Here is a 25,870-nt window from a genome sequence, read left to right on the forward strand (position 1 = left end):
TTCTGTGAAATTGTTTGAATAACATGGCCTAACTGTGGGTGCCAGGCCAGCTGCTGAATGTCAGAGGTTGCTTTTTTCCCTCCTCATTAGCTTAAAAACCTATGATCAGATTAGGCTTCAAAAAAACCTTTAGATGTTCACTATTAAAATTAATCTGTCTTTAAAGAACAAAAATGCTATATTTAAGCAAATGTCACCAGTAACTACAAAACAGGAGCCTTAGACATTTTACTCAACAAAAGTCAAACTCCCTGCTCTGGCTGATGTGGCTCAGTTGGTTGAGGGTCACTCCGAAAGGACGCTGGTTCATCTCAAAAGAGCTCTTATCCAGATAGTTACATTTCTTACCATCTGAGAGTCTGAGGAAGGGAAAATCTTGAGTATTGTACCATTTTCTTTTATCTCATTCATCAGTTCAATAAGAATGTAAGACTGTGCCAAGTTCTAAAAGAAAACAAAAGTCTTCTGATTCAGGTATACTATGCCTCTGATTTTATGGAATAAATTACAGTACTCTAAGTTTCAAATTTCATCTTGCAAAGGAAACGTTTTTTAACTTTAAAAAATTTATTGAGTACATTTTACATTTAATAAATGTCATAGTTACTGATAGAGCCATGGTAAAATACAGAGAAGACATTTAAGAAGCACTATGGAAAAGGAAGGTTTATTATATATGTGTATGACGATGGCTAAAAATAGCCTAAAACAAACGAAAAGAAAACAAATTTCTAGATGAATATTTAGTAGTCATTTGACAGGCTACAGGTGTGCAAATATAAATTAATTAAAATGATCTTTGACATTTTACAAAGCTTTCGGATGCCTCTTACCTGCATAACTGCATTAAAAAAGCAAGTATTTCCTAAATTCGTAATTCCTTTTACAGATGTTACACTGTTGCCTTTTTTTCCCTTCTTTTTTTCATCTGTTTCATGTTTTTCTTCACGAAGTTTTATAATTCTAGAAAATGCATCTAAGTGAGAGAAAACATAACTGACATGAAATGTAAAATTAAGTACATATCGTTTAACATCATTTAAATACATTTGACATTAAATAAGCTGTTTCCCCTGAATCAGTACTCCTGAAGGACAGGAATACAAACAAATAACTGTCTTGAGTTTTGTATCTTACTGCTAAAGCACTTCATTTTAATTCATGTTAATTTACACATCTGTACCTCATACCACATTGCAGATTAAACTCCAGATTAATTGAAAAATTAAATATAAACGAGTAAAGTTAAAAAATGAGTACAAAAGATCCAGATCTTGGTTTCTAAATACCATCCCTTACTAAAAGAAATGTACACTCCTTGAAGAAAAGGCTGATTCTTAACCTGGGGCAGCAAAGAGGCCAAATGAGCCTATCACATTATTGTTGTGCCAAAAAATAAGGAAGTGCTCCCAAAAAAGTGATGAATATGTCAAAATACACAGGTGCCATTTCTAATAGGTTCCCACGGGTCCAATATGGGACAGTTTGAATATAAAACTAAAAAAGGGCACTAGCAGATTATTATTCACTGAATAAAATGAAAGTGATTCTGAATTGATAATAAATTTTAAAAATGGGGATGAAAGGGAGAAAATTTCCTTACAAGAGAATGCCAACTAATAAACAAAATTATGAAATTAGAAAATCACTATACAAGGCAATTTTTTTGGTATTCTTGCAACTTTTCTATATTTAAAAATGCCAAATAAAAAGTTAAAAGTTAACAGAATTATAATATAAAAGCTAAAATACCTAAGTGTATAGTACATTGAGTGTATGTTTTGGGTTTACTAACTTGTATAATTAATGCAAATTTGAAAATTGTAGTATAATGTTTAATAACAATATGAAAATGAAGAACAATTCTTAACACTCATGAACTAACGCAATTAATTATACCTATTTAACAGATTATTTTCTGAATCATTATTATTTGAAGTTTGACAGGAAAGTCCCAGGTTCTCAAATCTTTTGGTTTCAACTGAATGTTCTTTTAAATCCCTTTTAACCCTCAGATTGTGTAGTTCTTTACAATTATATACAGTATTTTACTCATCTAATACTGACATGCTGCCTTGCATTGCCAATTAACTGCTAAATGCTTGGCTGTTTGACCCTATAATCAGATGAATGCTCCTTCTCCCACAGGGGTGTGATGTTGGGGAGAACATACATAATAAAAAGTCAATATAAATGAAAAACTACAAGATTAAACAGCAAATAGAGTAGACTTGTAGCCTTCCATGTCTCTGATGAGCTCCCCACCCTACCATCCCCAGAAGCATTATGGGGATGAACAGAGGTGGAGGTGGCCCTGTTCTCAGGACAGGGGCAAGAAAACACCATAAAGAGAAACTTTAGTCTTGGATGCTGGCAGAGTGATGTCACCCACATGCTATTGGTTCAAACAAAGCTTGACTTGGCACCTTTGACTTTTGGCCCCCACCCCCAAAAAATAAGGCCCCAATAAATGGGGCTCCAGTATCAATCAAGTGAGGTTATTAACACATTTTCTCATGGACTTTTCATAAGGATTAAATGAGCTGCTATTTGCAAAGTAGTTGGCATGGTAAGCACTGTGTGTGTGAAAAACAGTCCAGCAAGCCACCAAAAATTATTTGTGCCAGAATCCATATCTTCGTGAGCTATTCTTCATGTCTACTGCTGATCTGCTCTCACTTTTTTTCTTCTCTTTAATCATTCCCTGTACTTTCTGAATTTTTTCCCCTCAAGTTTATCTCTTATTTCTGATTGGATTTTCTGAATTGCTAATACAAGTTTGCCTTTTATACTGACTTTGTGGTTTTCATAATTTCTTGGTTTTTCTTTTGAACATGTGAAAATATCTCATTGAGAAAAAATGTATTGGTGGCTTCTAAGATGTTTCTATCATTAAGCAAATTGATTGCATGGAAAAGATTTTTCTTTCCAATTTAATTCTTATTACTTATTGTACTATCTGGAGGGCAGGAGAAGAGATCTTTCTTGTTCTTCACTGTGTTAAGAACACAGCTTAGCGGCAAAGGCTGGTACAATTAGTGGAGGTCACTGAAATGCGGAGGCCAGGCATGGAGAAAAGAGGCAGCAAGAGAAAGCCAGACAGTATTCAAACTTGCAAGTGACAAATGCCAGTCAGTGCTTAGGAAGCATTACACAAACAAGAAGCCCCATAGTGATCCTGGCTGGGTTTGTAAACAAGAGCAGCCCACCTCTTCATTATTATATCTGAGATTCCAACTGGAGGCTGGAATCGGCAGGTTTCAGGTTCTCACTATAGCTATTGCCACTACATGGTTTCATAGTGATTTGTAAGAGATTTAAGATGAAAGAATAATTAAATCCAAGCATTAGTCCATTTTTTTTTGGCATGAGGTTGTTCTCTGATTTTATATTTACAAAACTCAGTCTCCAACAGGTTAAGTGATTTGCCCACAATCATAATGGTAACCTTTTCATTATAAATTCATTGTCATTTACCAACTAACTTCTCTTCGGTGATTTATGTACAATGAGAAGAATTATAAAAGATAGTAGGACAACATTCTTACAAATCTGGGTATATGCAACCCTGAACAAATATGGCTCTTCAAAAGTATTTCCTTTAGTTAACAATCTTAATAAATGTTGCCATATTTTTTAGCTTATTAACATAAAAACAGAGTGATTAGGAGATCTAAACTATATCAATTATATTAACTATATATAAATATATTACATATTTAACACACATTTCTTATTCATTTGGGAAAATACTTGCAGAAATTTTATTTTAATCTTATAAAAACATATCGCATTTTTAAACCATAACATGCAAATTACTTATGTATCTGTGTACTACATTTACCCATTAGATTTCAAAACATCTGGGATAACATCCTAAAGTAAACAATGTTCATAAGACCATCTGGACAAAACTGGAGACAAAAAAAAAAAAGCATAAACATATGGAAAAACAGATTCTACCCTTCCCTTCAGCAGTAAGGGATGACAAATGTCGAACCTAGATATATCCACGCTTCACTGTGTGATGCTTTTCAGCACCACCTGGCTCTCCATGCAGGGCCACCAAATATGGACAGCACTGCCAGAGAGAACATATCCACAGGGCAGTGGCAATACAAATAGTTTACTTCATGGTTAAATAGCTACTTCACACAAGTGGCAAGGATCTATTTGTTGACTTTTACATATAAGTCTGTGAGAACATATTCAAAATTAATTATGCCACTGAACTTGAATATTAAGTAGATCAGATAATTTAATGAGAAAATAAATGACATTTTCTAATAACCATTTACATTTGTTTTATCTAAAGCGCAAGTTTTTCATTTTACTAAATAGCACATTTATAAAATGTAACAATTCAAACTCAATTGATTTAACAAATGTCCACTGAACCACTACCTATAAATACTGCTTAGGACTTATGGCTACAGTATAAGGAATTGTTACATAGTGAACAGCACAGAGATAGTAAGCCTTAAACGCATGAGAATATCTTAGTAAAACTTTAGAAACGAAGCATACATGTACATTTACTCACTAAGAAACTGTCAACTTGAAAATTTAAGATTCTAGATTAAAACTAGGGTGTCTGAGAATCAGTCTCAATTATCTGACATACAAACAAGTATGTTTTAATAAAAAGCAATTTATTACTTCTACTAAAGAATGATTACTGATCATTTTGTTTTGAGAGACAACAAAGCTTTCTCAATCTAGCAGTGATTCTAGATCTTATTCACTTTAAGAACTCTTTCTTCATAAACACAGAGCCAAATGCAACAAGGACTGAACTTCAAAATGTTTTAAAGTATAGCATAATTAAAAGGACAAAGCTGCAACAGCATTAAAAAAAAAGACAAATTATACAAAATTCTGATTATCATTTGTTTTGTTCTCAAGTTTTACCTGAACTCATGACATAGCTATAATTAGAAAGAATTTCAGGGTTAGAAGATTATTTTATTAAAAGGGATTTACTCTATCTCACCTCTATATTACCAACACTGTCATCAAATACTACACGTGTGTAATCAAGTAACATAGACACCAGAATGTAAAGAACATTGAGAAAACTTCAGGCATTCTAGGTAAAAATTTTAAAGCTCTTTTATGTCTCTGCAGTTTACCTTTAAGCCTATAATCTGAGTACTCAGAGCTGCTAGTTGATTGAGTATCCTGCTAAGGTTTTATACATACTCAGGTCTTGCAAGAAAACTGGATGAAGTACCAGCAAAGCACAACCGCCCTCCTATCCCCCCCGCAAAAAAAAAGAAAGATTGATGGACCTGGCAACAATGACATTAAGAACTTCATTACTATCCAAAACCCTCTAAAAACTGTCAACAAAGTTAAACAGGGAAAATGGATGCTCTTAACCTTTTGTATAATCTTTCTGGAAGGTAGTTTAGCAACAGTAATCAAAATTTAAGATATGTTTATAAATTGGCCAGAAATCCCCCAAATTTTAACCTACAGAAATAAAAGAGCAAGTACATAGAGATGCAGTTTTTTCTTATCATGGGAGAAAAGTGAAAACAACCAATAGTGGGTTTGTAGCCAAGTAATATTAAATGTCTCTTTTCTCAAAGGTATGAATATTTGTGCATTGCTTTGGTTAAACCAGAAGGGAAAGCTGGTGCTTCCCAAGTTTCCCAGAGGCATGGGAAAAGTAAACTTATTTGGTTGCTTGCTGATTAAAAAAAAAAAACTGTGAGAGCATTATCTCCTCTGATAATTGTCCCCAATGCAGAGAGATATGAAATCAGCTAGTAGTAATAGAGAGTAGATTCAAACCCCAGCAGGCTGGCTTCATAACCTGCACACTTAAACATTATGATCTCCGAACCAATTTGGCTCAGTGGATAGAGCGTCGGCCTGGGGACTGAAGGGTTCCAGGTTCGATTCCGGTCAAGGGCATGTACCTTGGTTGCGGGCACATCCCCAGTGGGGGGCGTGCAGGAGGCAGCTGATCCATCTCTCTCATCAATGTTTCTCTCTATTCCTCTCCCTTCTTCTCTATAAAAAATCAATAAAATATTTAAAAAAAAAACAAAACATTATGATCTACTATTTTTCTGTATAATAATGGTTGAGAAGGTTAATATGTGCGATAATTTAAGACACTACTGAAATTCTAGTGATGATATATGAAAGAAAAAGCCACTATTCTTAAGCAAAGCAGGATATACTGGATATTTTTGGCATGTAAATTTATAGCTATATTAAAGTTTATGGCAGCCCTTTTCAAATGGGCCTCAAAAGAATTAAGCCCTAATGCCCAAGGCACCCAATGTAAGCAATTAACTTCTCCTTAGGTATCCAGAAGAGTATAGTAAGGGGACATCTTTGGGAGAACTGAGAAAACAGTCACTCAAATAATTCTCTATGCTCTGTAGTTCAAACAAGGAACCCTAGATTTAAATCCCTACAGGTAACAATGAGTTGTGTTTTGAAAGTCCGATATCTTTTTGTTCCTAACCCCTTTTATAAAGGGGAATAACTACTTTTAGTATTAATTTTTTAAATGCATATTTCTTAGTCTTAAGACTGTCACTTTTAAGCGGAACAAAATATATTACTTTTTTTTTTAAAAAGGTAGTTATTACATTCAAATTGTCTGTGAAAGGACATTATTTATCTTTAGATATATTGTTTCAGATCCCAAATATACCATTTACTTTCTTATTTAAAAAATAGAGCAAACTTAATAAAACCAAAAGAACCAACATAAGTCAAAATTTTTATACCAAAAGCATAAGTTTAATAAATTTAACGGAATATTTAATTCTCTCTTTAAGCTCTTTGAAAATGGCATCCCACCAGTATTTAAATTATGGGCCAAATTTATTGCTTTAGGAAAAAAAGTGAGATTGTCAATTACCTGTCTAGTTCACAAACAGCAAACCAATATTCAACAATATTATTTCATCACGAATTCCTGTTTTTGGTAAGTATTTGTAGAATACTTACATGACATTTACAAGACTATCAAAGTGACAAACGAGCCTTTCAGAGGTATCGATCCACTTTTTAATAATATATATTTCTGGGTGGGTCTCACAAGAACGTTTTCTTGCTCTTTTTCAATTTTGTGTTATATGTGAGGATTTTATTGGTTGTTTTTCGTTTTCTGGTATGTGTTTGAAAGGGAGGGTGTGGAGGGATTTTTTTTTTTAAGCAAATCGTAGCATCAGATGTGAAATCCACACAGCTGTAAGCATTCTTCTGGGAACCTCAACTGTTTAATGCAATTACCTAAACCAGTCATGTAGTATTAATGTAATTTGCTCATTTCTACAGCTGAAAAGAAGTTTAATCTTTAAAAAGGAAAAACTTGCTGCCCCAAGACTCCTCTACCTTGGAACCAAACATTACCCCACCTGTTTATTCTTAAAATTCCATTAACCATTAGTCTTAGAAATCTTTATTTGATCGTGTCTTAAACTGATATTGCCACATGAATGGGCAGGTATACATACAAAGGCATTCCTATCTATCTCCACACTGTAGACACAAAATTTTTCTAAAATACAAAACTAATCATCCATATCTCCACTTAAAATTAGTGGTTCCTCACTGCCTACAGGATAAACTACACTTACAAGGCCCTTTAATATCTTCCTACTTACCTTTAGAGTCTCACCTCTCACCATTCCCTAATACACAAAACTCAACCTTGCAACTCTATAAAATTCCCTGAACCTATCAAGCTCCCTCATCAAAGAGCTATTCCTCTCCCTGAAACACATAACCCCGTGCCTCTTTGCCTAGCTGATTTCTAGATATCCTTCAGCTCTTGGCTTAGAAAGGTCTTCCTCTACATAAAATGTTCCTCCGTCTAGGATAGAGACTACTCCCAAGTGTTCTCACAGCCCCCTGTACTTACTCCTTCACAGGCAATTATAATTAAGTGTGATGTATCAATATCCCTTACTGGACCAAAAGATCAATAATGGCAGGAACCGAGAAATAAATCTGTCTCGTTCACTACTATATCTCCAATAGCTAGCACAACGATTGGCTAGAAGTGCAAATGTATTAAAAAAAACCTGAATGAATAAATAATTTGATATTAATATTCAGCGGTTATTTTGGGAAAAAATGCAAAGCTTATCTACTTCCCCAGTATAAACTGATTACATGCTAGTTCAATTCAATTCAGCAAGTATTTACTGCTTAGCCACCTCAAAAAGAATATAAGCCAGGGTACAATCCTCAAGGAACGTACAGTTTTATAAATAAGACACACAAACACATGAAAGCTACTAGTAAACACCACAAAACCCTGTATTATTTCATTCTAAGGTACTTGGAGTAGGATTTGAGTGAGCCTTAGGGCAAGTAAGGCTGAAGACAGAAAATAGAAATGTGCTAAGTCAGCAGTTCTGAAAGTGAATCTGAAAACAACCTCCTGAAGACACCATCCTCCTTTCCGGGTCCGTAAGGTCAAAAGTACTTTATAAGACTATGATGTTAGTTGCTTTTTTAAATGTTTGCTTCCATTCATTCTCAATTCTATCAATAATAAATGCAGTATTCCAGAGGCTACATTCCATGTGATAGCACACTGAATGCAGAAGTAGGTATGAGAACCCAGCTGTTTTCTATTAAGCCAACCACTAAAGAGATTTGTAAAAATGTAAAACAATGCCACTTACGACATTTGTATTATTTTGAAAAAATAGTTCTTTCTTAAAAATGTTATTTGTGTTCAAATGTCATGAAATTATTGCTAATTTTCAGTGAATTAATATTTTAGTTTTTTTAGTTTTAATTTCTATTACGATAAGTATTGATTTATAACCTATCTAACCAAAGCTCTTTTAAGTCCTCAATAATATCTTAAGCGTCTAATGGGCTACCAACCCAAAAGCTAAGGTCCACTGAGCTAGTTGTTTTTAAGAGATGGATGGGATACCAGCCTAGATTCTCTGTGTAGAGAAGATAATTTAGATATATTAGGCATTCGCTCAGGCACAGCATAACTTAAAAACATGTTTAACGTACAGGTATGGACTTTCCTCTCAGTAAAGTTATTTTTACTTAGTGCAAAATATAAAAACAATCTTTAAACATTTTTATTCTTCTACCTAAATATAATATATAGATTCATATTTTTTGAATTACATATATGGACGTTTTTATATTTCTAGTCTTCACAATGATAATTTAAAGTCGCTGCATAATCATATCCAGCATTCTTACAAACCTCAATAGCAACTTTCACATTTGGTTTTTAAAGTATTTTATAAAAATTACTAAAGCTTCATGCAAGAAAGAATATGGAAAATTACTATCCCAAAAACTTACTTCTAGAATACCAAGGGATCTTATGTTATACCAAACTTGCCTGCGACATCCTGTAGCTTGGAAAACAAAGATAACCCCATTTTGCCCGAGAACTTCTGGAAACCTTGAATTCAGAACTACATTTCTCTCCAGCTTTGAAAGCTCTACACGCTCTCAAATTCCCTCAAGAACCTGTTTCCCATCATTTCAGGTGCTACCCATGGTTCCCTAAACACAATTAAAGCTTGCATGGGTCCTTTCCACACCTGAAATAACTTTTTATCTAATCTGGACCCACCCAAAGTTCATCCTTTAAAGGTCAACGTGGAAGCCAACTCATCCCAGATTTCTGAATTTCTTTCAACCGAATGTTACATTCCTCTTTGAATATCTAAAGGACTTGTGTAAACATCTCTCAAAATACAAATTATACTCTGCTTTCATTATCATCACTTTTTTAAAAAAGATTTTTTATTTTTATTTTGAGAGAAGAAGGGAAAGGGAATGAGAGAAACATGGATCAGCTGCCTCCTGCACACCACATTACCAATATTTTTTATCTCACCACCTCTTTTAGATCTTAAACTTCTTTAGGGCAGGAACTGTTTTATCATCTCTATTTCTTGAGGCCCATGGGAAAGAGGGGAAAAAGTGTTGAGGAAAATGAGGCTCAGACAAACTATAATCTACCCCACATCACATAGCCAGTGATTGAAAGAGTCCAATGTGAATGCCAGACTGCCTGACCAAAAGCCCATGTGCATTCTACCATATTATCCCAATCTCCCTTCCTTCCATCCCTTACAACAATAAATACTCAAGAAATGTATAAAATTAAATGGAATCAGACTGGCTTTGTTCTTAATCTCAAGGAACCTCTTAGGTGAAAAATACAGAAAAAATAATTTCTACAACCGTACTTTTGCCACCTTAGCATCATACCCACATATACTATTATAGCCAACAGAACACATTTCATGTGCAGTTTTCAGGAGACAGCCCTGAGACCCACATCTCTGTTCCTGAAGTATTAAATGTCTACCAACACCATATTTTTCCTGATTCTTGATTTGAGCATAATTGGAGATGACAGAATAAGATTTCAATAAATGTTTGTTGAATAAATGTGATAAAATTAACCATTTCTTCTACTGGCCAGGAACCTGAATTTACTTTCTCTAGTTCCTCCTCTAATTTCTTCACCATTACTATCTCAGAACAATAATAGTTAACAAATACAATCTATATTGGCCTACAGAAAATACAGCAAGGCTCCCTGGAGGATCAGGCCTAAGCTGGCAGCCAGACATTCCTCTGGCAGCCCAGGAGCCCTTAGGGGGTGTCCAACTGTTGGCTTAGGCCCGCTCCCCGTGGACATCGGCCACAGCGGGATGGTGGAGCAGGTGAGCTGTTGGCGCCAGACCAAGGTGGGGTGCTGGTCACTATCACTGGGGTGAGCTTCTGGTGGTTACTGAAAATTCTTTGCTCCTGCGTGCTCACACCTGCTGCCGGCGCGGCCCTGCTCATACCCGCTACCCGCTGCTGGTGCCGGCCCCAATTGCTCTGCACTGTCAGCCACGCCAGCGCCATCAGTGCATGGGAGTGGTAGTGGTGGCGGCGGCAGCGGCGGAGTGGGGCTGCCATCAGACAGGGGACCAGGGGCTGAAGCAGGAGGGGCCGGGCGGGGGTGGGGAGGATGTACTGAGACCCACCCCTGTGCCCACCGCAGCCTTGCACCCCACAGTTCCTTTCAAATTGCACGAATTCGTGCACTGGGCTCCTAGTACCAAATAAAGTATAAAACCTAGCATGTAGCAGGGACTTAATATTTCTGAATGAAGAAACTGTTTCCCTCTTACTTTTAATTTATAGTAACATGTATTATATATTGTCTATATGTTAGATAACAAAGTATATAATATATAATACATCGCCCAGCTGGTGTTGCTCAGTGGTTGAGTGTCAACCCATGAACCAAGAGGTCACGGTTCGATTCCCAATCTGGGGACATGCCCAGGTTGCGGGCTCCATCTCCATAGGGGGTGTGCAGGAGGCAGTCGATTGATGATTCTCTCTCATCACTGATATTTCTCTCTCTCTCTCCCCCTCCCCTTTCCTCTCTCTGAAATCAATAAAAACATATATGTAATACATTACTATTATATAATAAAGAACTTGCCTCCCTTTGCCCCAGGTTCCTGAGAAGTACCCACTAAATCCTTGGATATCTAGAGTAATTGATAGTTTATGTTAACAAATTAACAAGGTGTCTTTTACACTCATTGTGGGTGCCCAGACAGTTTATGCTAATGAAATGACTCAGGATGGGAGCCAGTCAAGCCAGAAAGACCAACCTTGTGATTAGAGGCTTGGTGTCCTGGAGACTGAGTTAAATCATGTAGCAAAAGCTTATTCAATGAAATTCTAATAAAAACTCTGGACATCAAAGCTCTGGTGAGCTTCCATGGTTAACGATACTCTGTGTACTGTTACACATCAGTGTGTCAGGAAGTTGATGCTTTCTGACTCTACAGTAAGAAGATACAGAAGCTTCATGTTTGGGACCTTCCCAGACCCACTCTATGTGTCTAAAAAATTTTGGCTAGTCCTGACCTGTAGCTTTTTTATTTTTATTTTTTTTTTGCTATAATAAAACTGTAATTGTAAGGTTAGCACTTTCCTGAGTTCTCTGAGTCATTGTAGTAAATTTCTGAACCTAAGAGGGTAGTAGAAACCCCTGAATTTGTAGCCAGCTGTTCAAAACTGTGGGTGGTTTGATAACTCCTGAGCTTGAGAATGGTGAGTGAAGTGAGGGTGTCTTGTGGGGGCACTGAGCCCTTAATCTGTCTAACACCAGGTAGTGTCAGGACTGCACTATAATTACAGCACAAGTAACAGATATTTCATAAATATGCATCAGGCATTAAACAAGCATTTTTACATACATGATTTCTAAATCTTTAGAAAATATCTCTAAGTCTCACAACAACTGCACATGATAGAATTATTATCCTAATTTTTTAAGTAAGAAAACTAAGGAGTAAAAGCTACAGAGATGGTGGAGCCAAAACTCAGACTCAGCACTGTCTGACTCAAAAGCCCAGAATCTAGTCACTACCCTCACCAGCTTCTCATTACTGGTCATATACTGTAAATACGACACAAGGTAGCTATGGAAGAATGCATGGCACCTGAACTGAGAGGTAACTGTAAAATCTAAGGTACTCTGTATGAATTTATGAACTCTTTATATGAAATATAAAATAGTGTAATTTAATACAAATTTCCTTAGCAATTGCTTAACTTACTTGTTTGCGTTTTGGAAACATGTTTCTGGAGAAAATCAACTATCTGAGCCAAAACCTTCTTATGACAATGTGTTGATAATTTTTCATCACACTCGTAACACCTGAAAACATATAACATTTAAGCAAATTCTGAAAGTATCTTCAATAATTTTGCACACGAGGTAATAAAGTTGGCACTTACCTGCTTTTGTCTTTCAATTATGAGAGTAAGGGAGGGAGGTACAAAGGGTGAGGCACCAGGAAAATCAAGAGAAATAAGCAGTGGACAGTTAATACTGAACCTTATTATTCAATTAAAGTTTTGGTAGTTTATCCTAAGTGCAATGGAACGCCATGAGGTGTTTTCAAGCAGGAAAGTGATATTATCCACTTTAAATTTAAAAACACCACTCTGACTAATATCAAATTAGAGGGTATCGGGAATAGAAGCAGATCAGTGGATCTTGAAAACAATGAACAGATTTATCTTATATATTTTCAGGTATAGACATGAGAAGGGAGAAGTGGATGGGGATACGTCAGTGATTCTCAAATGGGAGCAATTTTGCCCTTGGGAAGCTGCTACTGACATCCGTGGGTAGAGAGGCCAGGGATGCTGCTAAACATCCTATAACGTACAGGACAGTCCCCTTGCAACCAAGAATTATCAGCCCAAATGACACTAGTACTGAGACTGAGAAATCCTGGTTTAAATAAAACAAGACTAGCTGAAAGTTAGTAATATTTAAAGCTGGGTCATGGATATAGAGGAAAAATTCACTATACTATTTGTATACTATTGTTAAAAGGTTAAAAAATAAAACAAGATAAAAAAAAGGGAAGAAAACAACACTGCCAGGCTTCTGGCTTGAATACTTAGTTCCACTTATAGAGATGGGGAAGACTGGCTGACATTAGTGTTTTATTTTGTTTGAGGTTTAATTGGAAAGAATGGGTTAGGGAATGATTTCCAAAAATGCATACCTTTTCAGAAAACCAACCTCCACTAAGTTTATTCATTAATGCATACAGTACTAATAAAGGTTTCTTCTATATATTATCATTACCTGTTCCCTTTATCTTCATGAGATCCAAAGATCAAATTAAAACATGTGTTTGAAAGCAATGAAAATTTGATAAATGTAATGTGTTGTACTAACACTAACTTATATATTCACAATCTTCTTATAATTATTAATGGTCCTGGGATCAATGGCTGTAAACTAGATTTAGGTTCCTTTCCTAAATAGTATTTATAGTCAAATATTTACTGAGTGTCCCCTCTCTCACTTATACACAAAAATAGATACAAAGATAAATCCATGAAGGAAATGAGTCACAGAAAACATCCCCAAATGTCTTTTCAATAAATTTAAACAATTTAATAACAGTTACCAGGCTTACATGATAGATGCTCTATATTTACGAATGTAACTACTGTCAAAAATAATAAAATATAATTGCTCATTTTAAAGATGTTGAAATGTCAAGAAATTTTTACTGACATTGCAATTTAATGTTTACTTGTTATAAAATATACTGTAACTTTAAGAGTACAAAAAGAAAATGTAAATAAAAGCTGCACAATGGCAGTGGAGTTGGAGAAAAGAAGACAGCTCAAAATAACTTAATTCTACTTGTTTTCATTAGAAGTAAAAAAAAATTTTTTTAATTGAGCATATACTATGAGCCAGGCACTGTTCTAAGTGCTTTACATGTATTTTATGGTTTAATTCCTCACAACAATCCAAAAAGTATTATCATTTTAAAAATAAATAACTTTACAGAAGTATAAGATTTTATTTTTACATATGACAAATTGAGACACTTTAAAAAGCAGTCATTCATACATTAACTTTTAAGTGTTAAATCAGATTCTTGCTTAGGCATAAGAATCACCTATGGAACTTAAAGATACAAAAGCCCTGATTTCAGAGGGGACCACTGGCACCCCTGGGCTTTTAAAATTCTACTGTGTGCGTGACTCTGACATGAATTCAAAGATAAGAAACTACTGTGCTAATTATTATTATTGATTAAAGCAGTACCAAATCCACTATCTAGCAACACTTTTTTAGCCATAATGAAATGATCAAATCTACAATATTCCTTTCTTCTTTCAGTTTCTTAGGTTTTACCCTAGTTCAGGCTGGCCTCTCTTTAATCCAAATTAGTGGAATTTTCTATTGAAATTGTTAATCTTTTTAACGTTTAAGAATTAGATGGGAGCCTGACCAGTGTAGCTAACTGGTTGAGCATCTATCTATATGAACCAGGAGGTCACCGTTCGATTCCTTGGTCAAGGCACATGCCCAGGTTGAGGGCTTGATCCCCAGTGGGGGTGTGCAGGAGGCAGCCAATCAATGATTCTCTCTCATCACTGATGTTTCTCTCTCTCTCTCTCTCCCTCTCCCTTCCTCTGTAATAAAAACATATTATAAAAAAATAATTAGATGAGAAAAGAAAATAGTCACAACCTTTAAATTTCTATAGCTGTATGTGACAAACTTGAATTTCTCCCTTTAAACAGGAAATGATTCCCTTAGGACCACAATCATGATCCTAAGAGCTACAATGGCAGTTTTGACACAGACTGACTTGAGATGAGACTATTCTACCAGGTGCCACTCAATTCTCCCATCACCTTTTCCCATTGCAATGGTTCTCAAATTGTGGTCCCAGACCAGCAGCACTGGCAACACCTGGCGACATAGAAAGGCAAGTTCTCAGGCCCTACCCTAAAACTGCTAAATCAGAAACTGGAAGCCTGAGACCCAGCAATCTATTTTAACAAGCCCACCCCATAGTTTGAGACCATTGCTTCTTTTAAGACTACTGAGAAATGTTTATTGTGCTGCCACACTAGACATCATCCCCCCCTTCCTCTAGCTCCAATGCACTATTTACATATTAAATTCCCTCTATTTTTGCCTTCTTTTATTTTAATATGTTTTTATTGATTTTGGAGAGAAAGGAGAAGAGAGGGAGAGAGAGATAGAAGCATGGATGAAAGAAACATCGATTGGCTGCCTCCTGTACACCCCCTACTAGGGATAGAGCCCGCAACTCAGGCATGTAGCCTGACCGGGAATCGAACCAGTAACCTCTTGGTGCATGGGTTGATGCTCAACCACTGAGCCACAAGCCAGGCAATTTTTTCCCCTCATTCTCCCCAAAACTATTGCTTGGAACCAACAACAACAAAAATACAAATGCTGCAACCATCTGACCTTGTGGATGAATTAAATTATAAGATGGTGATCTCTCCTACCAGCCAAAATATTCTAATATTAATTTTAGAACCCTGAAATAAAAACACAAAGTTAAAATATTTTTGTCTTAAGAAAACTCCTGAAAACTCATTCAAGGAACCCTAGGAGTCTATAAATTCTAGTTAGAAAATTTTTGTTGTAAAATACAAGGAAAGCATTTCAATAGTGTTCACGTATACCACTGAAGCTGTGTGGTATGCTGAGAAGAGATTAGGGACTCAAAAAAAAGACTTGTTTTAGTGCAGCCGTGGGCAAACTACGTACCGCCCGTGGGCCGGATCCGGCCCGTTTGAAATGAATAAAACTAAAAAAAAAAAAAAGACCGTACTCTTTTATGTAATGATGTTTACTTTGAATTTATATTAGTTCACACAAACACTCCATCCATGCTTTTGTTCCGGCCCTCCGGTCCAGTTTAAGAACCCATTGTGGCCCTCGAGTCAAAAAGTTTGCCCACCCCTGTTTTAGTGCTTGGATTTTTATTGTGTAACCACAAAAAGGTAAATGATATTCAGTGTCCTTATGCATAAAGTGAGGGAACGGAACTTGATTTCCAAGTAAGGTTTCATAGTAGATTCCCTAAGAAGTTCCCTTTTACCTACAGAGCATCACCATACACTTGACTGCTTCAAGCTCCTTCCTCCTCTAGAACTCGGGATTCTGTATTAGCAAGTTCATTACGAAAAAGTGACTGGAAAGAATTTTTCTATTCTCTTTCTTATTTAAATTTTATATTCATGAGTAATTATTTTCTTAAATTATTCTATAGGTTGTAGTCAGGCTAAAAAGCATAAGCTGGTATAACATCTTTAATTATTTTACCCATAAAGCTAAAAAAAAAAAGAGGATATTTTTGTAGTGGACATAAGTACTAACAAAATCTAACTTACCATATAATCCATGAGCTCAGACTAATTATAATACAGTGAAGCTCTGTTCTCCAACTCTTGAAGTGCTTCAATGAATGCTGGCTTTCTGAGTTTCTACCACATCCCTAAAGAGGAACAGATTGCTGTTTTGATTTACATACATATTTGTTTCTAAATCAACCAAAACTTAAATCATACCCAAACTCAAAAATCATAAAATACAAATAGTCAAAGAAGGTCTAGATATGAGAACTATTTCGAGTGGACTAGATTCCTTTTCAAGTTCTTATAAACCACACATGATTACTTTCTGAACAAAACACCTTTTACTTTATCTTAAACATTTCTAAGACATTTCTTGGAGAGTTCTATCAAAACATGGAATAAATTTATCTTAAGTTCTTAGCATTACTGACAATCCAACTCAAAATAATCATTAAGGAAAATATTTAAGACAAACTCCCACATAAAAAAAAAAAAAAAAACTTTTCTCACCTGAAAACCACACTTGAGGCACAACCAAATCTCAGAAGAAAGTACTGGCTGTCCATCATGGAATCTTCTTTCTTTTAAACATTCTGAGCAAGCTGACCACAGGTTCTCAGCTATTGCTTTTTTCACATGATTCACACTGACAGCATGACTTACATGTTGGCAAGTGAAACCTACTGAATAAGACAAAACAAAATTTGAGCATTTTCTTTGCTAAACCAAAGTGCTATCATCGGTAAGCAAACTCACTAATATTAAAATGCTGTAAAAAGCACTGAGATTGAAAAAAAGAACAAAATAACTCATAAAGGATACATATTGCATGATTTCATTTATAAAACATTTGTGAAATAACATAATTATAGAGTTGGAGAACAGATTAGTGGTTGCCAAAGGCTGCAGATGGGGAGAAACTCAGAGCTGTGGCTGTAGACAGGTATCAACTTTGGGTGGTGATTTAACAGTCAAGTATCTTGATTTTTGTGGTGGTTATAGAAAGCTACACATGTAATAAAACTGCAAAACTACTAATGCATGTGCATAGACACACACACACACACACACACACACACACACACACGAATGCATATATATCTGGTGAAATCTGAATAACCTAAGCATTGCACCTATGTCAGGTTCCTGGTTTTGATATACTATAGAAATACAGTATGTTAAACCAGGAGAGGTTAAGTGAAGGGTGAGTGGGACCTCCTTGTATATTTCTTTGTACCTTCCTGTGAATCTAAAATTAGTTCAAAAATAAAAATTAAATAAATAAAATAAAGGAGATTATTTACTGAGCAGCTACAATGTATCTAGCATTTTGAATATATTTTCTTTCCATTAAGATACACACCTAAAATCTTTTTTTTATTCTTATTAAGGTATTACATATGTGTCCTTCTCCCCCATCCCCCCGCCACACACACTCTCACTCGTGCCTCACCCCCCTGGTGTCTGTGTCCATTGGTTAGGCTTATATGCATGCATACAAGTCCTTTGGTTGATCTCTCCCCTCTTCCCCTCCCCCTCCCCTGCCTTCTTTCTGAGGTTTGATGCTCTGATCGATGCTTCTCTGTCTCTGGATCTGTTTTTGTTCATCAGTTTATGTTGTTCATTATATTCCACAAATGAGTGAGATCATGTGATATTTATCTTTCTCTGACTGACTTATTTCGCTTAGCATAATGCTCTCAAGGTCCATCCATGCAGTTGCAAATGGTAGGGGTTCCTTTTTTTTTACAGCAGCATAGTATTCCATTGTGTAGATGTACCACAGTTTTTTTAATCCACTCATCTGCTGATGGGCACTTAGGCTGCTTCCAAATCTTAGCTATTGTAAATTGTGCAGCTATGAACATAGGGATGCATATATCCTTTCTGATTGGTGTTTCTGGTTTCTTGGGATATATTCCTAGAAGTACACACCTAAAATCGTTTTTGCATAGACGCTATTTTCATCATTGTTGGGAGAAAGGAGAGAGGGGAACAATGGCATCATTTACAGGAATAAGAATTCTCAGAATTCTCCTTAATGAATATTCCCAAATAACAAGTGATTTTGCATGGTCCTTAATTACCCCTTATAACATATTCCCGCTGTGTGCATTGTGTGGAGACAAATGATCAAAATAAGCAAGTATGTTTTTAATTTTCAAATAACCATATTCTTCTCCCAAGGGCACAAAGATGCTTCCATTTCTCCCAAATACCTGAGCACTTTAATTTCTTCACCTCAAATATTCCAAACACCAAGCTATAACTACCTGCCAAAATCAAACCGAGACTGAGTAACTTGAAGAAGGAAACAGAAAGAGTATGTGCATTTCAACTTTCTCCACTTCCCTTTCAAAATGCGAGGCATTCCTTTTCACCTACTATTTAACTAGAGACAGTCTAAACATTACTTCCATTTCATCCTGAAGACTAAGAATGTGATTCCTGGCAAGTTACTTGTTGTTTTTAAATATATTTTTATTGATTTCAAAGAGGGAAAGAGAGCTAGAAACATCAATGATAAGAGAGAATCATTGATCGGCTGCCTCCTGCAAGCCCCCCACTGGGGAATGAACCCGCAACCCAGGCATTGCCCTTGATCAGAATCGAATCGGGGACCCTTCAGTCCGCAGGCCAACACTCGATATCCACTGAGCCAAACCAGCTAGGGCCTGACAAGTTACTTATAATAAAATATAATTTTAACAGAAATAATATATAAATCTGGTAAAAGATTAAAACTCCTCATTTTACACCAAGAGCAAATTATAAGAATAGACATAAAGGAGAATGTTTGAACTATATCTGAAGTATGTCTGAAGTCCTAGGTTTGAAAAACAAGGATGCATGCCATTAAAAAAGGGCTGTTCGGTGTGTGTGGTGGGGGGACGAATAAATAATCACTCAAGTTCAAAACCTGCGAATGGGCTAGAAATGGGGCAAAGGAAACTAAAAAGAAAATAAACAAATGGGTCTACATCAAAACAAAAAACTTCTGCACAGGAAAAGAAACCACCAACAAAATGAAAAGAGATCCCACTGCATGGGAGAACATATTTGCCAATGATACATCCGATAAGGGGTTAATTTCCAAAATATATAGGGAACTCATATAACTTAACAAAAGGAAGACAAACAATCCAATTAAAATCTGGGCAAAGGACCTAAATAGGCACTTCTTCAAAGAGAACATACAAATGAGGCACACACACCCAACTGGAAATCAAACCCACGACCCAGGGGCTGATGCTCCAACCACCAAACCAAACCAGCCAGGGCAGCAGTTCAGTTCTTTTGAAAAATTCTCTAAATATTTCTTTGGTTGGAAATCAATTTGGTTCTGTTTTTAAATGACATTTTCATTGGATATAGAATTCCAAGGTGACAGTCTCAGTCTTTCCTGAAAAATAAAGATGTTCTTCCATTGTCAAACAAAACCTAGAAATGGTTTTACCACATGCCATTGTTTTGTTTGTTTTTATATTTTAACATTCTAAGAGTAAAATCATTCCACATACCTCCTATATCATCATTGGGATGGGATCTGGTCAGGTTACAACTTAACCATTCTCTGATTCTATAATTCAGATTTCTAATACTGAAATTGTTAATGAATTCAAGATAAAAGATGTTAAAAAAAATGACGAGACCAAAATGGAGTCAGTTATGCAAAGCCCCATGCCACCAATTCAGTTTTTAATTCCTAACTTAATTACAGTTTCTGCCTCTGGAAAGGAAAAGGAATTTTAAACCAGGAATGGAATCTTAAAGCAGTCAACCTGGAATTACGTGGTCAGCACTAGTGAGGTAATCTGCAAGGACACCCACCAACCCTTAAAGCAGCGGTTCTCAACCTGTGGGTCGCGACCCCTTTGGGGGTCGAACGACCCTTTCACAGGGGTCGCCTAAGACCATCGGAAAACACATATATAATTACATATTGTTTTTGTGATTAATCACTATGCTTTAATTATGTTCAATTTGTAACAATGAAATTGGGGGTCACCACAACATGAGGAACTGTATTAAAGGGTCGCGGCATTAGGAAGGTTGAGAACCACTGCCTTAAAGGAAAGTGGTCGTGCCACACAAACCCGCTTTTTGCTAGTATAACCTCCTTGTCCTGCTCCCTTTTGCCTATAAAAGACTTTCATTTTGGAGCTCCTTTCTGTCTGCTAGATGGGATGCTAACCAATTCATGAATTATTGGATAAAGCCAGTAAGTTATTTAAAATTTACTCAGTCAGATTTTTAAAATAAGTCCCAGGCCCCTAAATTAAGTCAATTAGCTTTTAAATGTCTCACCATATGTACTTTTTATAAGTATAAGAAAATTTAAAAGCTTGAAGTTTTCCTTCAAGAGCTAACCAGTGTTTAAAAATATTAAAAAATTCCTTGTGTGTTAATAAGCAGTTTTCTATAATTTGTTTAGTCATATAATTATCTAAATTTCATCTGACAAGTAGGCCCTCTAGAGATTTCTGAATAAAAATATAAAAATGTGTTAAAGTCTATAGTTGTTTCACATTAAAAAATAAGCCACTTCTGTTTACTTTATCAACTAAACAAAATATCAATAAAAACACCAACAGCAGTTTTTGAAACTAGACAAGCTGATTTTTATGTTTACACAAAAAATGGTAAAAACAAAGAGAAAAGATTTCATTAATTAAAAGTATATGTTTAACCACTATGCTGTACATTTGAAACTAATACAAAATAATATTGAATGTAAACTGTAATTTAAAAATAAAATAAAAAACATATGTTATTTCTTTTCTGCAACACTATTTAGGAGGCCAGTCACAACGTACCAGCAATGTCATCTGAAGAGTCTTCATCATGAGGTATTGTCGGCCTTTTACTTCTTTTGGCTTTCTCAGATAAAACTTTGGATGGCTCTTTCACCCGCATCTGTTATTTACTGAAAAGGTTGGGGGAGGGGGGATGAATATAATTTAATCCTCAAAAATAAAATTTTATGTATTATACTTAATGCATATTAAAATTGAGATTACTTCCATTTTAATTGGTCTACTACATCAACAGAGGAAGAGGGGAGAGTCAGCTGGAACGAAAAAGTCTTTATTAAACCAACATAAAATGGCACTTTGTATGTGACTTTTACCGACTACTCCCTAGATATATGCTATCTAGGTGAACGAAAAACTAAAGTTCTGATCAATGGAACAAGTGCTGCTTCTAAGTCAGGTGCTCCCCTTGCCCTTTCTGTCTCACTAGCTAGGAGACAGTAGGAGTTGGTAAAGCTACAATGGACCAGGGATGGAAGCCATGTGCCAAGCGCAGTAGAACCACCCCCCCTTTCTGTATGACCTAGCGCTAGGCTACTGAGAGAGAAATAAATTTCTACCTTTCCCCCACTTTTTATTTTATTTTTTTAAATTATTTTTTAAAATATATTTTTTATTGATTTCACAGAGGAGAGGAGAGGGAGGGAGAGAAACATCAATGATGAAAGAGAACCATTGATCAGCTGCCTCCTGCACACCTCACCAGGGATTGAGCTTGCAACCCAGGCACATGCCCTGATCAGGATCAAAACGTGACTTCCTGGTTCATCGGTAAATGCTCAACCACTGAGCCACACTGGCCTGGCTCCCACTTTTTTATTATGAAAAGTTTTAAACTTCCACAAAAATTAAAAGAACAATATAATGAATACCCATATACTATCTAAATCCCACTAAAACATTTTGCCATACTTATTTTATCTAAATAGCAATGTGCATATAGACATATATACCTGTATGTTTGTTTTTGGGGTTTTTTAAAATATATTTTTATTGATTTCAGAAAGGAAGAGGGAGAGAGAAACATCAATGATGAGAGAGAATCATTGATTGGCTGCCTCCTGCGTGCCCCCTACTGGGGATGGAGCCCACAGCCCAGGTATGTGCCCCTGACCAGAATTGAACCTGGGTCCCTTCAGTCCACAGGCCGATGCTCTATCCACTGAGCCAAACCAGCCAGGGCTGTATGTTTGTTTTTGCTGAACTATCTGAATGTTGCAGACAGCATGTATCTCTTAAGAATAACAATATTCTCCTATATAATCACATCGCATCTCAGAAAATTAACATATTTAATTTCTTCTGCTGACCCAAAAGTGTCTTCTATACTGGTTTTTTGAATAAGGATTCAATCAAGGCTTTTGTATTGGTTATGTCGCTTTAGTACTTTTTAATTGACAACTGTTCTTCCCAAAAAAGATGGAAAGTTAACAGTGCCCTACTTTCCTAAGACACCGGCTTTTTTAAGAGATCAGGGCAGTGCATGAGTCATCTTGGAGGTTTTGCTAAAATGTAGATTTTAAAAGGAGACATATGTACTACTATTTGTAATACTTTAAACAATAAAATAAAATTTAAAAAAATAAATAAAATGTAGATTTTGATTAAACAAGACTGTCACAGGACCTGAGATTCTGCCTCCTTTGCAAGCTCCCAATGGGAAGCCAGTGCTGGGGGTCCACTTTCAATAGCAAGACTATAATATCCCACATTGAATTTGACTCTTTCCTCATGGTGGATTTTAACTCTATCTCTTATGTTTCTTTAAAACTCAGTTAATTCTAAAGATTTTAGATACAAGTTATGCAATTTTTTAAAAACCACTATATTTTGGAGTCTTTATTTTTTAAAATATATTTTATTGATTTTTTACAGAGAGGAAGGGAGAGGGATAGGGAGTTAGAAACATCGATGAGAGAGAAACATCAATCAGCTGCCTCCTGCACACTCCCTACTGGGGATGTGCCTGCAACCAAAGTACATGCCCTTGACTGGAATCGAACCCGGGACCCTTGAGTCCGCAGGCCGACGCTCTATCCACTGAGCCAAACCGGTCAGGGTTAGAGTCTTTATTAAAGTAGCTTAGCCTAAGTCCTACCTAGTATCACCCTGCTCCATGGCTAAGCTACACTGTAATATTCATGTTATTTGTTTATTTGCTTTTATTGATCAAGGTGCAAGAATCTTTCAACTCAGTAATAAATTCTGAATCTTGATTTAGTTATATAATGTCCCAGGTTAGGGAGCTTTTGTGAGTCATTTTATGAGTAATTTCTTTAAGTCCAAGGGTCACCATATTGAACTGCAAAAAATTAAGGCCTTCAAGGTCACAGAGATGCACACGGCCTCTGAGTTCTTTGACCACTTCATTTCTGATTGCCTCTTACCTCCCACTTCCTCATCTGCTTAGCCCCACATCCTGCCTTGCAAAATCACTAATTCAAGTATTCCATTCTCTGACCACAACTTCGAGTTCTTCCAGCTTCCTTGCCCAGCCACTCCTGCTCTCCTTTAGTGACCCGGCTCACAGGAGGCTGCATCTCAACAAGTGCTCCCAGGATCACTACAGCAGGGCAGGGAAAAGGAGACCTGGCAAATGGGAGTGCTGGTTCCTCAAGCGTCACTTGGAAGCGACACGTGTCATGTCTGCTCATATTCTACTGGGCAAAACAAGTCAGATGGCAACTCATTTCAAGTAGACATAGAGAGCGGGGATGTTAGTGTATACAAAGAATGCAGCCTTATCATGTTCCCAGGAGGGACGGAATATGTGTGCATAGCCTGAATGAGTACATCACTGCTCTAACAAAACCCCAATCCTAGATGAACACAATTAACCACTTTCTCAATGTCTGCATCCAAATGGGCAGGAGAGTCTAAGAAAGCAGAGTGGGTCCACTAAATTCACACCCAATCTCAAATGCATGAAGACATGCCATTATCTACTATTCTTTCTGGTCAACGTATCTATCCTCACACAGCCACTTGAAACCTTTTTCACTCTCCCAAACCTCCAACTCTTCCATCTCCCTATTCCTCAAAACAGAATCTGGTTTTCGACTTTACTGAAAGAGACATAATCAGATGGCAAATCTGATCTTTCCACCCCCAAACATACAAATTTACCCCCAAATATGTTAAGTGGATGTCCCAAAAAAAGAGACAGACATAACTAAAAGAATCCAGGAAAAGTGGCCCATAAATGCACAGATAAACTCTCAATAAAGAAGAACATTAACACAAAAAAAAAATTAAAACAAAAAGAACCGGGTATTTTATCTAAAATCTGTAAAAGACAGACTTTTTTGCTTTTCCCAAAAACATTGACTCAAACTTAACTTGGCAATGTCAATTGCCAGTGATTTTCCTGACATATACAATATGCCTACACATACTAGTACAGAATCATTTTGGACAGTAACCCACTGTTCAGCCATCACTTATCTGTATACGTTTCTTTTTTCAATTTCCCCTTAGAGCAAAAAGAGACGAGTCCAATTACTAGAGCTTCAAATACTTGCTATCATCAGTATTGTGTCTGGGGTGTTCCAAGACGACCCTCACATTCGGAGATTCACTAGAGCGACTCACAAAACTCAGCATATACAGCAGTTAGTTGTACTCATAGCTCACGTTTACTATGGCAATGTAGTATGAAAATACCGCCTGATCCTAGTGGAAAAAGATACAGCCGGAGGCTGGAGGAATCCATGTGTAGGCTTCTTTATGTTCTCTCCCTCCCAGAAGGAATCAAATCCAGCAAAATGTCTGTGCAATGTTTTTGCCCAGGGAAGCCCATTACAGACTCGCGGGCCCAGGATTTTTATGGGAGCTGATAACTTCAGCGCAACCATATTATAAAGCATAAACCATATTGTTGCCAGATACCAAACAAGCGCTAATCTTGCAGGAGCCTTTCTAAAAAGACAGCAAGCTCAGGCCTACTATGCTCCTTTCAGCACAAATGCTTTCGGACCATTTTTCTCAGTTTTCAACTTCAGCATTATTCTAACATCTGTTCTTCTCTTTAATGTAGGATGTACAACTAAGTTGTTTAGGAATGTTTAATTTTTTAAAAACAGGTTATGCAAAAAAAAAAAAAGCCCGTATTCTTTTAAAAAAAATTTTTTTTCTTACTCTTGGGCAATTATTTTCAGCGGCGGGAGGCCAGGTTGGGGGAGGGAGGGGAAATTGGGACACAACTCTCCTTTTAGATTCCAGGTTCAAAGACATGAACAGCACTTACATAGTTTTACTGAGCATCACACTCGCTTCCAAGCACGTCTAAGCCCAGGGAATCCGCACTACCACCCTATGAGATAGGGTACTATTATTTCGCCCATTTTACA

The 25,870-nt window shown here is 36.4% G+C and overlaps 1 protein-coding gene across 6 annotated transcripts in view; it reads right to left on the reverse strand.

The window, feature by feature from the left end:
* USP45 (ubiquitin specific peptidase 45) overlaps positions 1 to 21,819 on the reverse strand; it is a 49,237-nt gene extending 27,418 nt beyond the window's left edge. For 2 of the 6 annotated variants that reach the window (XR_002830973.1, XM_023759766.1), the window contains exons 1-6: positions 21,525 to 21,819; positions 17,218 to 17,390; positions 16,744 to 16,847; positions 12,603 to 12,703; positions 834 to 976; positions 349 to 444 (exon numbers count right to left, since the gene is read on the reverse strand). Coding sequence is in view for 5 of the 6 variants with exons in the window: in XM_023759766.1 (XP_023615534.1) it covers positions 349 to 444; positions 834 to 976; positions 12,603 to 12,703; positions 16,744 to 16,847; positions 17,218 to 17,390; positions 21,525 to 21,624 (717 nt within the window). In the remaining variant the exon portion in view is untranslated. Of the gene's footprint in view, positions 1 to 348; positions 445 to 833; positions 977 to 3,844; positions 3,915 to 12,602; positions 12,704 to 16,743; positions 16,848 to 17,217; positions 17,391 to 21,524 lie in introns of those variants that run through there. The other 4 variants (XM_023759764.1, XM_023759763.1, XM_023759765.1 and 1 more) reach the window with 4 other exon arrangements.
* Between the last annotated feature and the right edge of the window lie 4,051 nt (positions 21,820 to 25,870).

The sequence above is a fragment of the Myotis lucifugus genome, unplaced genomic scaffold, assembly GCF_000147115.1.
Source record: "Myotis lucifugus unplaced genomic scaffold, Myoluc2.0 scaffold_161, whole genome shotgun sequence".
Taxonomy (NCBI): domain Eukaryota; kingdom Metazoa; phylum Chordata; class Mammalia; order Chiroptera; family Vespertilionidae; genus Myotis; species Myotis lucifugus.